The sequence below is a fragment of the Drosophila serrata genome, unplaced genomic scaffold (genome assembly GCF_035046125.1).
Source record: "Drosophila serrata isolate PLE 108 unplaced genomic scaffold, ASM3504612v1 contig_245, whole genome shotgun sequence".
Taxonomy (NCBI): domain Eukaryota; kingdom Metazoa; phylum Arthropoda; class Insecta; order Diptera; family Drosophilidae; genus Drosophila; species Drosophila serrata.
This window is the reverse complement of record NW_028257143.1, coordinates 2,482,786-2,496,378: the sequence shown is the minus strand read 5'-3', so window position 1 is coordinate 2,496,378 and position 13,593 is coordinate 2,482,786. Positions and strand designations below refer to the sequence as shown.

The 13,593-nt window shown below is 38.3% G+C and overlaps 1 protein-coding gene and 1 pseudogene across 1 annotated transcript; one reads left to right on the top strand and one right to left on the bottom strand.

The window, feature by feature from the left end:
• Positions 1-23: 23 nt before the first annotated feature.
• LOC147643721 (uncharacterized) lies at positions 24-5,710 on the bottom strand (annotated as a pseudogene).
• Positions 5,711-7,920: 2,210 nt separating this feature from the next.
• On the top strand, positions 7,921-9,463 carry LOC110185826 (glyceraldehyde-3-phosphate dehydrogenase 2-like). The gene has a single exon (XM_020954833.2). It carries the CDS (start codon positions 8,178-8,180, stop codon positions 9,174-9,176), a length of 999 nt encoding a protein of 332 aa, XP_020810492.1. The 5' UTR covers positions 7,921-8,177; the 3' UTR covers positions 9,177-9,463.
• The last annotated feature ends 4,130 nt before the right edge of the window (positions 9,464-13,593 follow it).

Here is a 13,593-nt window from a genome sequence, read left to right as displayed (position 1 = left end):
ATTATTTCCGATATATATTTATTTTAGTACAAACTTGAATAATATAAAAAAATATTCTTATATAATACCTTGAAAGTGGGCATGAAATTGTCTTGTATAATATGTTTAGCACCAAATGATGTCATCTGGAAACAGTTGTTATATTTCTGAATGTTGGTCAAAAAGTGCTTAGAATCATTTCCAATCCCAGAAACTAAAGAGCGTAAAGGATCTGGTGGTGGGACCAATTGTGGCAATTTTACTTTGCCTTCAGCACAACATAATCCAGTAGATTCACCAGTGTATTTTAACGCCTTACAATATTTACAAATTGTTTTCATTTCCCCCAATTGTTACTGATTTGTCGGCACAATAATCAATTGCCGGATCATAGTGGAATGCAGCTCGTTCAAGAATCACAGGAGCACTGCGTCTGCGGATTCGCTCAATTTCATTATGTCTAGCTTGCTGTTGTTGTGTTTGATGTGCACGAACTCGTTGCATTCTAAGCCTATCTCCTACATTGTCACTCACTAAAGAACGCAATTCTGACATAGCAATACGACTATTTTCTTGATCTCTCGTGAGGTAGCTCTTCGCACATTTGATTGACTACGACGACCTACGTTAGGTCGTCTTCTCCTCGGCATCGTAAATTGTAATTGAGAAAATTTCCCGCTTATTTAGCAGTAAAGTGTCACTATCACAAAAAAGAGCACATTACTTGGAATGTCACTATCACAAAGGATCACCAAAGTAAAGAAAGTTCTCGCGCACGTAGCCACAAAGATAGAAGGATGCACTCATAGATATCGTAACTCGTAACACAATATAATATCGTAATACTTTTTTCCGTGCTCTGACTGAAAAGCGACAGACAGGATGGATTGACATATTAGTTGGTTGTCAAATCTAATATCAAATATTATGATTGCGTTCAGAAATTTAACTTAAGATTTATAATTTAACGTTTGTGACAAAACTTAAGATTTATCTTTCGATTTCTATATAGTCTTATTAAAAAAATAATCTGACAGATTAACAACTGAAGTTAGCTAAAATTAATTTTCTCGAAGCTATATGAAGCTGTGAGACTATGCAATTTTGTCGCGTTCGCGATTCACTTTCACTTTTTTTGAGTTTCGGAACGCGATATTAGATCCTCCAACGCGCATGCGAATTTGAACTTTATACAGCGGTAATAAATTACAAATTGACTCTCCATTTTATTTAGAAAACGTTTGTATGGGAAATAGAAAAATACTGTTTTGAGGATTTTCCCGGCAATTAATCGAATTTTTCTCACCTTTTAAACCTTCCCTAGACCTCCACGAATAATTCAAGACCAAGATAAGATAAATCCGTTCAGCCATTCTCGAGTTTTAGCGAGACTAACGAACAGCAATTCATTTTTATATATATAGAAGATATATAAAATAATATAAAATTAATAAAAAATTTCTCGGAGAATCGGTTCCAAGGCGCTCTCAACAAGCGGCCCGATTTCCTGATCCCCGGGAGACCGTCTATGTGGCACGAACTTCGTAGATGCGTCTTATGGTTCGCTTTCCTGTTCCGGGGATCACCCTGCGGGGCGAATATTCAAAGCAGAATTTAAAGAGCGTACGAAGAAAATATGCACAACAAAAATATTTTTAGAATTTTTTTTCCGGATTGAAAAATTTTTAATTTTGATTGACCATTTAAGTGTTGTGATAAAATAAGTAAGTTTCTGTTTTTTTTTAATTGTGTGTGTCTGGCTAGGAACTCCATTCGCATTTCACACACATTCGACACACACACTCTTCTACAGAGACTGTGACATTGCCAAGTCCGATTAAGATAAAAATCAAATATTGTCAGAGATTTAAACAAAAATTATTAAAATTTAATTATGGTTCCAATTTTCAGTTGCAAAACCAAATGAATTCGCAGTATTTTTTCATATTTGCATATGCTCAAGTCTAAGTGTTAATTCTTAGAAGAGGTAAATCAAAATTATATAATGTTCGAACCCCTGGGTGAAAATACACTGCTTTTCTTCATGCAGCACATACAGTTTGTTTGAAATTACTAGGGTTGTTCCGCCAAATACCAAAGTTGATTTGCCATGTCGGCTCCCCGGAGCATGTTCGCAAAAGTTATTTCTTTATCAGCGTACCGGCACCTCTCGAAATAGTTTATCTATTGACAGTTTGAAAACAACAATTTTGAAACAGTTAATGCCGGGGACCACTCCGCATCTTAAAGTGGAAGTTCCTTAAAAAACAAAACTAGATAGAATGTCCAGTCCCATCTGACGTTTCTCTCATAAATATGTCCACTTTACGTCCGAATAAAGAAGATATTGGAGTAATACTTTAGAAAAAGTTATGGGAAAAACTTGGTACGCAGTATGTCCATGCAAAAATGCCCAGTTATAGCTATATTACAGTGATAAATTAGAGTTCTGAATAGAGTTTCTTCTAGAACATAATCAGATGGAATGTTCTGCCCTCATAGCAAACAAAGACGAAAACTTAATAAAATCAAACTTTCATTAGGCTTAAAGAATGCGTCGGACATTTTCCGCATAATTGACTTTTTAGAAAAAGCACTTTTGAAACAGTTAATGCCGGGGACCACTCCGTACATTCTACAGGAAGTTAATTATAAAACAAAACTTGTTAAAGTGTCCCGCCTCATCAGGCGTATCTCTTATAAATATTTCCACTTTACGCCGGAATAAACAAAATATTGAAGAGATACTTTAGAAGTTAAGGCAGGGAAACACTTGGTGCTAAATACACCCTGGCGTATGTCTGCATGCAGCTGCAGCTATATTACAGTGATAAATTAGAGAATGGAATATTCCGCCTTCATAACAAACACAAAACCAAGTAACAAAAAAACTTTCATTTGGCTTCAGTCGCAAATCACGACACTAGGCATAAGGTGCAGGTTTCTCCGAGAAAGCGCCGCTCTTTTGTGTTTCCTTCCTGTCCTTTTCCTGGTCGCAATCCTCCATAACCCATATATATAATTGATAGTTTAGAACAAACACTTTTGAAACAGTTAATGCCGAGGACCACTCCGTATATTTTAGAGGAACTTCGTACTAAAACACATCCATGTTCCGCCTCATCTGGCGTATCTCTCATAAATATTTCCCCTTTACGCCGGAATAAACATAATATTGGAGTAATACTTTAGAAGAAGTTAAGGCAGGGAAACACTTGGTGCTAAATACACCCTGGCGTATGTCTGTATCCAGCTGCAGCTATATTACAGTGATAAATTAGAGAATGGAATGTTCTGCCCTCATAACGAACAAAAACAAAAACTAGTAAAAATCAAACTTGCATTAGGCTTAAAGAATGCGTTGGGCTTGTATGTGTTCTGCATCTCCGCTATGTTTAGGAGTCCAGCGGATTTTCCACATACATAATTGAATTTTCAGAAACAACACTTTTGAAACAGTTAATGCCGGGGACCACTCTGTATAGTTCGCTGCAGCTATATTACAGTGATAAATTAGAGTTCTGAATAGAGCTCATTCAAGAACAGAATCAGATGGAATGTTCTGCCCTCATAACGAACAAAGACGAAAACTTAATAAAATCAAACTTGCATTATGTTAGAGGTCCAGCGGATTTTTCGCATAATTGACTTTTTAGAAAAAGCACTTTTGAAACAGTTAATGCCGGGGACCACTTCGTATATTCTACAGGAAGTTAATTATAAAACAAAACCTGTTAAAATGTCCCGCCTCATCAGGCGTATCTCTTATAAATATTTCCACTTTACGCCAGAATAAACAAAACATTGAAGTGATACTTTAGAATAAGTTAAGGCAGGGAAACACTTAGTGCTAAATACACCCTGGCGTATGTCTGTATCCAGCTGCAGCTATATTACAGTGATAAATTAGAGAATGGAATGTCCTGCCCTCATAACGAACAAAAACAAAAACTAGTAAAAGTCAAACTTGCATTAGGCTTAAAGAATGCGTTGGACTTGTATGTGTTCTGCATCTCCGCTATGTTTAGGAGTCCAGCGGATTTTCCACATACATAATTGAATTTTCAGAAACAACACTTTTGAAACAGTTAATGCCGGGGACCACTCTGTATAGTTCGCTGCAGCTATATTACAGTGATAAATTAGAGAATGGAATGTCCCGCCCTCATAACAAACAAACACAAAACCAAGTAACAGGAAAACTTTCATTTGGCCTCAGTCGCAAATCACGAACAGGCATAAGACGCAGGTTTAATCAAAGAAACGCTGCTTTTTGTGTTTCCTTCCTGTCTTTTCCTGGTTGCAATCCCCCATAACCCTTATATAATTGACAGTTTAGAACAAACACTTTTGAAACAGTTAATGCCGAGGACCACTCCGTATATTCTAGAGGAACTTCGTACTAAAACAGATCCATGTCCCGCCTCATCTGGCGTATATCTCATAAATATTTCCACTTTACGCCGGAATAAACAAAACATTGAAGTGATACTTTAGAATAAGTTAAGGCAGGGAAACACTTAGTGCTAAATAAACCCTGGCGTATGTCTGCATGCAGCTGCAGCTATATTACAGTGATAAATTATAGTTCTGGATAGAGTTCATTCTAGAACAGAATTAAGTGGAATGTTCCTCCCTCATAACGAACAAAACCTAAATCTAGTAACAAAAAAACTAGCATTTGGCTTCAGTCGCAACTCTACCCTCAAGACATAAGATGCAATTTTGTGCAGGAACGAGTCGGGCTTTTGTGTTTCCTTAATTTTTCTTTTGTTGGTCTCCAGCGGATTATTTTGGTCGCAATTGCACAAAATCGATATACAGAAGTGACAGTTTAGAAACAATACTTTTGAAACAGTTAATGCGGGGAACCACTCTGTATATCACACCGCTCAATAAGTTCCCGGCCTAACAAGGAAAAACACTTTTTTTTTTGAAATTTTTGTTTTATTCATCAATATAGTTTCCATCTACGGCTATACACTCAGTCCAGCGCTTCTCCAACCTTTCTATGCCATTTTTGTAGAAAGATGAACTTTTACCCTCAAAATAGGTCTCAGTAGCGACAATCACCTCCTCATTGGATCGAAATCTCTTGCCTTGGAGGTGCTTTTTGAGATCTGAAAAAAGCCAGTAGTCACTGGGGTCCATATCTGGAGAATAAGGTGGGTGCGGCAGAAGTTCGAACCTCAATTCACTCAATTTCACCATTGTTGCCATAGACTTGTGGCAGGTATACGGAAACAGTGGTGTCTTCTTGGCCATATGTGGACGTTTTTCCTTGATAACGCGATCCAATCGATCCAGCAGTTTTATATAATATTCGCTGGTAGTCTATAAATAAAATCCCATGTGCATCCCAAAATACAGAAGCCATAACCTTACCCGCCGATATTTGTGTTTTGGGATGCTTCGGACGGCTTTCACCGGCTACCACCCACTCAGAAGACTGACGACTGGATTCTGGAGTGTAGTGGTTTATTAAGGCTTCATCCATGGTTACGTAACGGCGAAAAAAATCGGTCCTATTGCGCTTCAACATGCTTAAACACGTCTCGGAAGCATCGATGCGCTGTTGCTTTTGGTCCGGTGTTAGCAATCGCGGCACCCACTTCGAGCAGATCTTTCTCATGTCCAAATGTTCATGTAATATCGTAAACACACTGCCTTCCGATATCTTTGAGGCATCAGCTATCTCCTTTAATTTCAGTTTGCGATCGGCCAATACCATTTTTCGGATTTTTGCCACATTTTCTGGCGTAACTGTTTTTGGGCGACCACTGCGTTCAGCGTCTTTGGTGTCCACATGACCACGTTTAAATTCATTGTACCAATCTTTGATGGTTGATTTTCCCGGAGAAGAATCTGGGTAATGTTTATCAAGCCAAGCTTTTGCTTCTACTGTATTTTTTCCTATCAAAAAACAGTGCTTAATCAGGACACGAAACTCCTTTTTTTCCATATTGTAGAAAAACCCAAAGGTTGTATTACTTAAAAATTTTTAACTTAAAAGCACGTGGTCACAGAGTTGTGTAATTTTTACACAGAGAGATAATCGACACTTTCGATAAAAAATATCTATTTTTGCTTACTACTGCTCCTTATATGTCGGGCCGAACTAATTGACTAATTGAGCGATGTGATAGTTAGCTGTAGCTATATTACAGTGATGAATTAGAGTTCTGGATGGAGATTATTCTAGAAGAGAATTAAATGGAATGTTCCCCCTTCATAACGAAAACAAAACAATAAAAAAACTAGTAACAAAAAAACTTTTATTTGGCTTCAGTGGCAACTAGACATACGATGCAGGTATGTTTATTTATTTATAAAAATAAATATCAATATATTTGCAAGTATGTTACATATTATATATTATTCAAGTATACCCTTACCCTCTACACGACAAAAGGGAGTGTTTCTCTAGGAACGTGCCGGGCTTTTGGGGTTCCTCGCCCAAACCCTATATACATAGTTGAATCTTAAATCGTAAATAAACATTTTAAATTTTTTAATTGGAAAAAAAAATTGTAAAAACTTTTGTTAATTCTTAATTATAATATCTTAAAAATTCTTTTTATTATTTTTTTTATTCCCGGGACAAGATAGCGAACTAAAAGACGCCTCTCCAAAGTTTGTTCAACACAGGCGTTAGGCATAAGGACTCTTTGGGTGCTACGTGGATTGTTCCTTCAGAGGGAGACCGATGCATTATGATAGGTGCAGTCTTTTTGGGATTTGTCCATTAAATTTGTTGATCGAGTTCACATCCTGGTTACAGCTGCCCGTCAAATATGTATAAATTGGAAAATGTTGTAAATGAATAATACAATAAATACTATGTATTATTTACATAAAATGCAAGACTCGACTCAATAGCCATTCATTACAGGCATATCCTCTATGAAGGCAGTCGGGAAATGGGAAGAAGTCTTCAAACATTGCGTCATGTTCATCGTGCAGAGAATCGAAAAAATTGGATGCCAATCTCCGAATACATCTAGGAAATTTATGTATGTGGCAAGGATACAACTAGCTTGAAGACACTGCTAAAAAGTGGGCACCTATGACATGTAGGGGACTCCCTATAAATAACTGCTCCCATACCAACTTATACGATATTTTCACTCGTTTAGACGAATCCGTTGAAATCATCGACTGAATTCTCGAAAATTCAATGTGGCACAGCATCACTTTTGCCCATGTAAACAATTTCAAAACTATTGTAATTAACAGAAATACGACTTATTGTCAGAAAAATTTAACATTATAATGTAATATTTACAGAATATTGTTGGTCTGAGCGTTTGCAATTGAAAATGTCATAAAATACAGAATTCGGTATATTCGAAACAGAGCATAAATAAATTATTAAATATTAAATTAACTCATCCAAACCGTTTTCCAGTTTGTAAATAGATTCATCTTGGAACACGCATTGAGCTTTAATTTAATATAATTCATAAAAATATTTTCTTACATTACATGTAAAAAAAAGGAGCTCGGACATGCAATTAGTTATTAATAGCTCTAATATCTTAGTTTTCTTGCTTTTTTGTGTAATTTTCCGCAATAGTTTACATTTTCAAAAGGTTTATTCTTTTTAATTAAGTTGTTTTTTGTTTAGTTCGTTTACTATCCGGCTGAATATATCGGCTAAGTATCGCGATTCATCGCCAATGTTTTCAATCATTTAGTCGTTTTTTTTTTAAAAATGCTTTATTTAGTGAGCTGAATTTTATTATTGTACAATTACTGTAGTATAGCAACTTTTTTACAATAGTGAGGGGAGAAGTTCAATGGAAAATGGAAGGAAGGTCCGGGGGTGACCATGCTACTTACTACCGGGACTCGAACCCGGACCGGTAGTGCTACGGGTTCCAGTGTTTGTCGTCTCAACCCTTTGAGCTACCACCGGCGGCATCATTTAGTCGTAAAGGGAGTCCCCGAATGGTTTGTGTATCGGATTATGGTTTCCACAAAGCTGGAATGTTTTTCTGTAAAAATTATGGCATTAAGCCAAAACTGGTGCCAGAACTGGATAAATGTCGGTGGTTGCTTTGAGAGAAGCGTCCACGTCCTTCATCTGACATTGAAAAGTTTACTTCCGAGAATTTGCTGAATTTTTCGTGCGACTTATCAGTCGTTTCCCAGCCAGCGGACAAACGAGAGTGAAAGTGAGCCAAGCGGAAGTAAGCATGTCGAAGATTGGAATCAACGGATTTGGCCGCATCGGCCGCCTGGTGCTGCGCGCCGCCGTCGACAAGGGTGCCACCGTCGTGGCCGTCAACGATCCCTTCATCGATGTGAGCTACATGGTCTACCTGTTCAAGTTCGACTCCACCCACGGCCGCTTCAAGGGCACCGTGTCGGCGGAGGGCGGCTTCCTGGTGGTCAACGGCCAGAAGATCACCGTGTTCAGCGAGCGGGACCCGGCCAACATCAACTGGGCCAGCGCCGGCGCCGAGTACGTGGTGGAGTCCACTGGAGTGTTCACCACGACGGAGAAGGCCTCCGCTCACTTGAAGGGCGGTGCCAAGAAGGTGGTCATCTCGGCCCCCTCGGCCGATGCCCCTATGTTCGTGTGCGGCGTCAACCTGGAGGCCTACAGCCCCGACATGAAGGTGGTGTCCAATGCCTCGTGCACAACCAACTGCCTGGCCCCCCTGGCCAAGGTCATTGATGACAACTTCGAGATCGTGGAGGGCCTGATGACCACCGTTCATGCCACCACTGCCACACAGAAGACCGTCGATGGCCCCTCCGGCAAGCTGTGGCGCGACGGCCGTGGCGCCGCCCAGAACATCATTCCGGCCTCCACCGGCGCCGCCAAGGCCGTCGGCAAGGTCATCCCGGCCCTCAACGGCAAGCTGACCGGCATGGCCTTCCGCGTGCCCACCGCCAACGTGTCCGTCGTCGATTTGACCGTGCGCCTGGGCAAGGGCGCCACCTACGACGAGATCAAGGCCAAGGTCCAGGAGGCTGCCAATGGCCCCCTGCAGGGAATCCTCGGCTACACCGACGAGGAGGTCGTCTCCACCGACTTCCTCAGCGACACCCACTCGTCGGTGTTCGACGCCAAGGCTGGCATTTCGCTGAACGACAAGTTCGTCAAGCTGATCTCCTGGTACGACAACGAGTTCGGCTACTCCAACCGCGTCATCGACCTGATCAAGTACATGCAGAGCAAGGACTAAGCGCCGCAGCCGCAGGACCTGAGCCACATCGCCCAAGGCGGGGGGACACACACCACGCACAGTAGAGGTCACCGTTACGTAACTGAAAAGGCTCCTCCCCCGCCCGGGCGCAATATTTTTTTTTTTTTTTGTGTTTCCAAAAGCTACCAGCAACGTTGGGACAATATAAATGCATATTTCCATACATGTTTATTGTTGTTAAATGAAAAGCTTCTCACGTCGTTTGTATGTAGTTGAGCAAAAAGCCGAATTGTCTATCAATAAACCAAATGTTACTGCAAAATAAATATGGATTTTTTTAGGGGCATCGATTTTTTTATAGCTTGAAGAAATCTTTGATTTTTACATCATATAAGCATTTGAACATTGAATATTTAAAAGGCTAATAAAAGGTTAAGGTTGAGATTTTAGGACCTATTGAATTAAATTGAATAAATTTTTAAATTTTTACTAAAATATATGATTTTGTATGTATTAGTATTTATACAGAAGTAATCTTCCAAAAGCTTTCAAAGTATTTTAAGCGATATGCCGGGGGCGTGACAAATCTATATATAATGTTAACATAAATTCACAACCTTAGTATTACATGTTTAGTTTCATGTATTATTTTTAATTCAAGTTTTTCTTTCTTTAAAATATATATTTTTATTGCATAAAACCATATTATTTTAAAGTTGAATTGTATACCTAATTAGTTTTTAGTATTTTCTAGCTAATAAGTAAGAAATAAATAATAAATAGTGTGACCTGTTTAGCTTTATTATAGTTTTAAGTCGATGCTGCAACCTTTTGTCAGCAGTTTTCCATAAATCCTGCCATAAACTCTTGATCCTGCTGGTATTATACACAACAGATGGCGATAGAATAGTTTAGCAATTTCGTCCAGGTGGCGCTGTTGGATTTAGAAAAATAAAACTGAACTTTAATGACAAATCTTTAAAGGTTAACAAGAATATAAAAGAAATGTGAAGAATAAATAAACTCACAAAACTAAGTAAAGTAATTTTTATCCTTTTCCTAATCAAGTGTTGATAAACTGAAGAATTCCCATCCAGTGTTGACCAGTGACTGCGGAACGAAACGGAAATTCAAATTCAATTGCCCGCCTTAACTGCTATTTTGAAAAGAGTTTAGTTTTATTAAAACTAAGGAAAATTTGTAGTGTGAATGCTTGGGAATCCTGGTCTGAATCGAGTTAGCGGTTCATTACGAGCCACTGAGTGGCAGCATATGGGACTACTGCTCTTTGAAATATGTATCGAATATTTGTTTGCTTAAAGCCATTTGTTTCTCTTGCTGTATTTTTTCTGCCCTCGCAAATCAAACAAGTTCGTTTGAATGGATATATGTATAGATGTGTATATAAATATATGTGAGCATGCGGCAGTGCGAATTACCAAAGGCAACAACGAGCTCCTTTGTGGTTGTTGTCGCTGTTGAGCTGCTGTTGTGGCATGTTGCGCGGTGCAAAAAAATGCACGGTAAATACCCAGACCCCCCTCTTTGCCATATCATCATATTGACAGGGGTAGCTGCAACACCCCCGCAAATCAAACCCTTCTATGCCTATGGTAGCTGCATGTACAGCGAGGGGGGCTTCTTTTTTCTCGCGATATTACACACATTTTTGTGCGTGAAAAAAATAATTAAAATATACTCTTTTTTTCCACACTCGCTGTTAAACAAAGCGGTTTAAAAGCTTGTATATACAACTATGAAATATGTGTATATAGGTGGCTGTCGCTCTGTACATAGAGCGGGTGTCCACCTATTTACCCGCACACAATTTAACACTGCAGCAACAACAACAACAACAACAACACAGCAGCGACAATGCACTTTTGTTGTACATTAAAATTGCCGCCTGTATCTGTGTGAGGTGCTGGTGCGTGTGTGGTGGTGTCGTGTAAAGTATATAATTAACGGCCCAGCACATACATATGTATGTATGTATGTGCGAATGTGCGTGCATCGCTTTCGCGTACATAAGCCCCGTCAGCCCCCCTGCATTCCTCACTTACCTCATTACATGCGAAGAATACATAAAGTAAATGTCAAAAGCGACACACGATACTCGCACACGCACACATCAGCACGTACTTCGCGATGCTGGATGCAGCCGCTCCTGCTGTTGTTGTTGCCGCTGATTGAGTTTGAGTTGATGATGAGTGCAAGTTGCGACCCCTGGCCCCTCCGCCCTCCCTCCCCGCCGAATCCCCACCCCCTCCCCGCGACATCGGCGACCAATGCATCGGCCTACCTCAATATTAGCACAAACACACACAGAGATCGTACGCTGCATCGTCTTTACAGAGAGACAACAGAAAAGAAATTCGAAGAGAACTTGGGGTATACCTCAGGCTATGAATCTAAATTTATTATAGTGCTGTCTTAAGATTTAATTGATAATTTTCTTGTCCCATGTATTTCGCAAAACAAAATAAAAGTAATGTTGAGCTCTCATAGAGATCTCTATGTATTATTAATATATACTTATTTATTAAGAATACTTATTTAACATTGTTAAATGTTTTATAATTTTTTATTTAATTATTGTTCGATCGTTTTCAGGATTATAATGCAAGAGAGTTTGTACTTCTTATTTTAAAGGATTTCATCTAGCTAAAATTTTCAAAATTATTATTGTAATTAAATCCGAAATAATCGTATTTCGATTTCTTAATGAGCATATATTCAAGTAAATACTTTAAAATTATCAAGTCAATTTGAAGTTCGTTTGTAAGTAGCAATTAAACCTTTATCTTTGTTGTTTTTTACAACTGAAAGTCTCGTTTTTGGTATTAGTTTCGGATAAAGCAGCTTCAAGTACACCCTTTTTAAACATACTTTAAAATTACCATAATAAATATATCAATGCTTAAAATAATAAAATGAACTGCTTTCTAAGGAAAATTGTTTAAAAACTTTTGGACTGCTAACTAAATGTAATCTTTTAATTCTATTTCGATATACCGATCAATATATCTAATAATATAATAAGATAATTGTTAATTATTGTTCTTATATTTATTGTTAAAATTTGCAAAACTGAATTCAGGAAAAGTAAAATCTAATTGCAGTTTTACTTCTGCATTCTTAGCGAATAGATTTTAAATTGCGAATGATGATAGTAAGTCTAATTCTAGATGCTGATAGGTCATTTAGTTCATATTCATGTGCTGAAAATATTACTAGCATATTTGTGAGCTTTGTTAAAATACAAGAACGGAAAGATTATGAGTTTTTAAATAGTTATTTTTTTTTTTTACCAATATTTACTATATCCTTCACATATTTCAATGATTCATTTCTATGTATTTTTTCTAAGCTTTCTAAAATCTCCCCTTCGGTATAGATTGTTTATGAGAAATATATTTTCCGTGTACGAATACATGCTTAGGGGTGCAACGGCCACCGCTGACCGGTTCTTTTGTGACTTCGTGTGCATCTTGGCACAGTCTCCAGTCTCCAGTCTCAAGAGGACAGCACCCATTAACCCCACCGCTCTCCTGCCTGTCTTGGCCAACGGACTGCACAATAAGCACAAATTACGAGTACGCATTTCACCCAAGCGGGGGGAGGGAACAAGGAGGTGGGAATAGGAGGTTGTGGGCGGAAGTGCCGGTTACTTAGAAGTTTCAGGGGTTGTCATGGGGTCAGAGCCGTCGTTGTCCTTCTTGGGTGTCGTTTCTTATGGCAAAATTTATGTGCGATTTTAATTTATGCATTTGCCGTCACATTCTGGACACTGTGTGCTGAATTTAACGAGGTTTAAGATGAGTACCGCACAGGGGGTGGTGGTACTTGGTGCACGTGTGGCGTGTGACTGAGAGCAACGAGGGGGAAATGTCCTGTGACTTGCACTCCAATGCCGCATTTTGGGGCAGTTTCTTATGCATGTGCATCTCTGTTTCCGCACACAGGAGAATTGATTCTTATGATTCGAGAAAGGAAATGAGGAAAAGGCGGTACTTACATATATTCTTTTAAATAAATAAACATTATTTCTCTAAGATATAAAATATTTGATTTACTCACTTTCTAAATGGGAGTTAAGGTTAAGGTTTAATTAAGGACATAACCAAGGTGATTCACCCAAATCCTTCTTTTTTAATATTTAACAAGAAAACTATTTTCGGGAAGCGGACGTTATTTACCTTTGCAGTTTGCTATTAAATTATAGGATTAAAAAGAAAATCAATGATAACAAGGCTTAAAATATTCGCTTCTTTAAATCAATTTTGGTCAAGATTTTTTAATAATAATTTTTTTTTACAAATCAAAGTTAAAAAATCCATAACTATGCTAAAAAGTCAATACTGGTAATAAGTCTATATACTCAAAGAAAAAATATGAAATCTCAAAATATTAAATTTTTTTTTAATTTCAATGATGTAACAATTACCAAATTTGG

Bases quoted from the DNA above. Each gene is read 5' to 3' on its own strand.
- LOC110185826 (XM_020954833.2), top strand. From the start codon at position 8,178: ATGTCGAAGATTGGAATCAACGGATTTGGCCGCATCGGCCGCCTGGTG.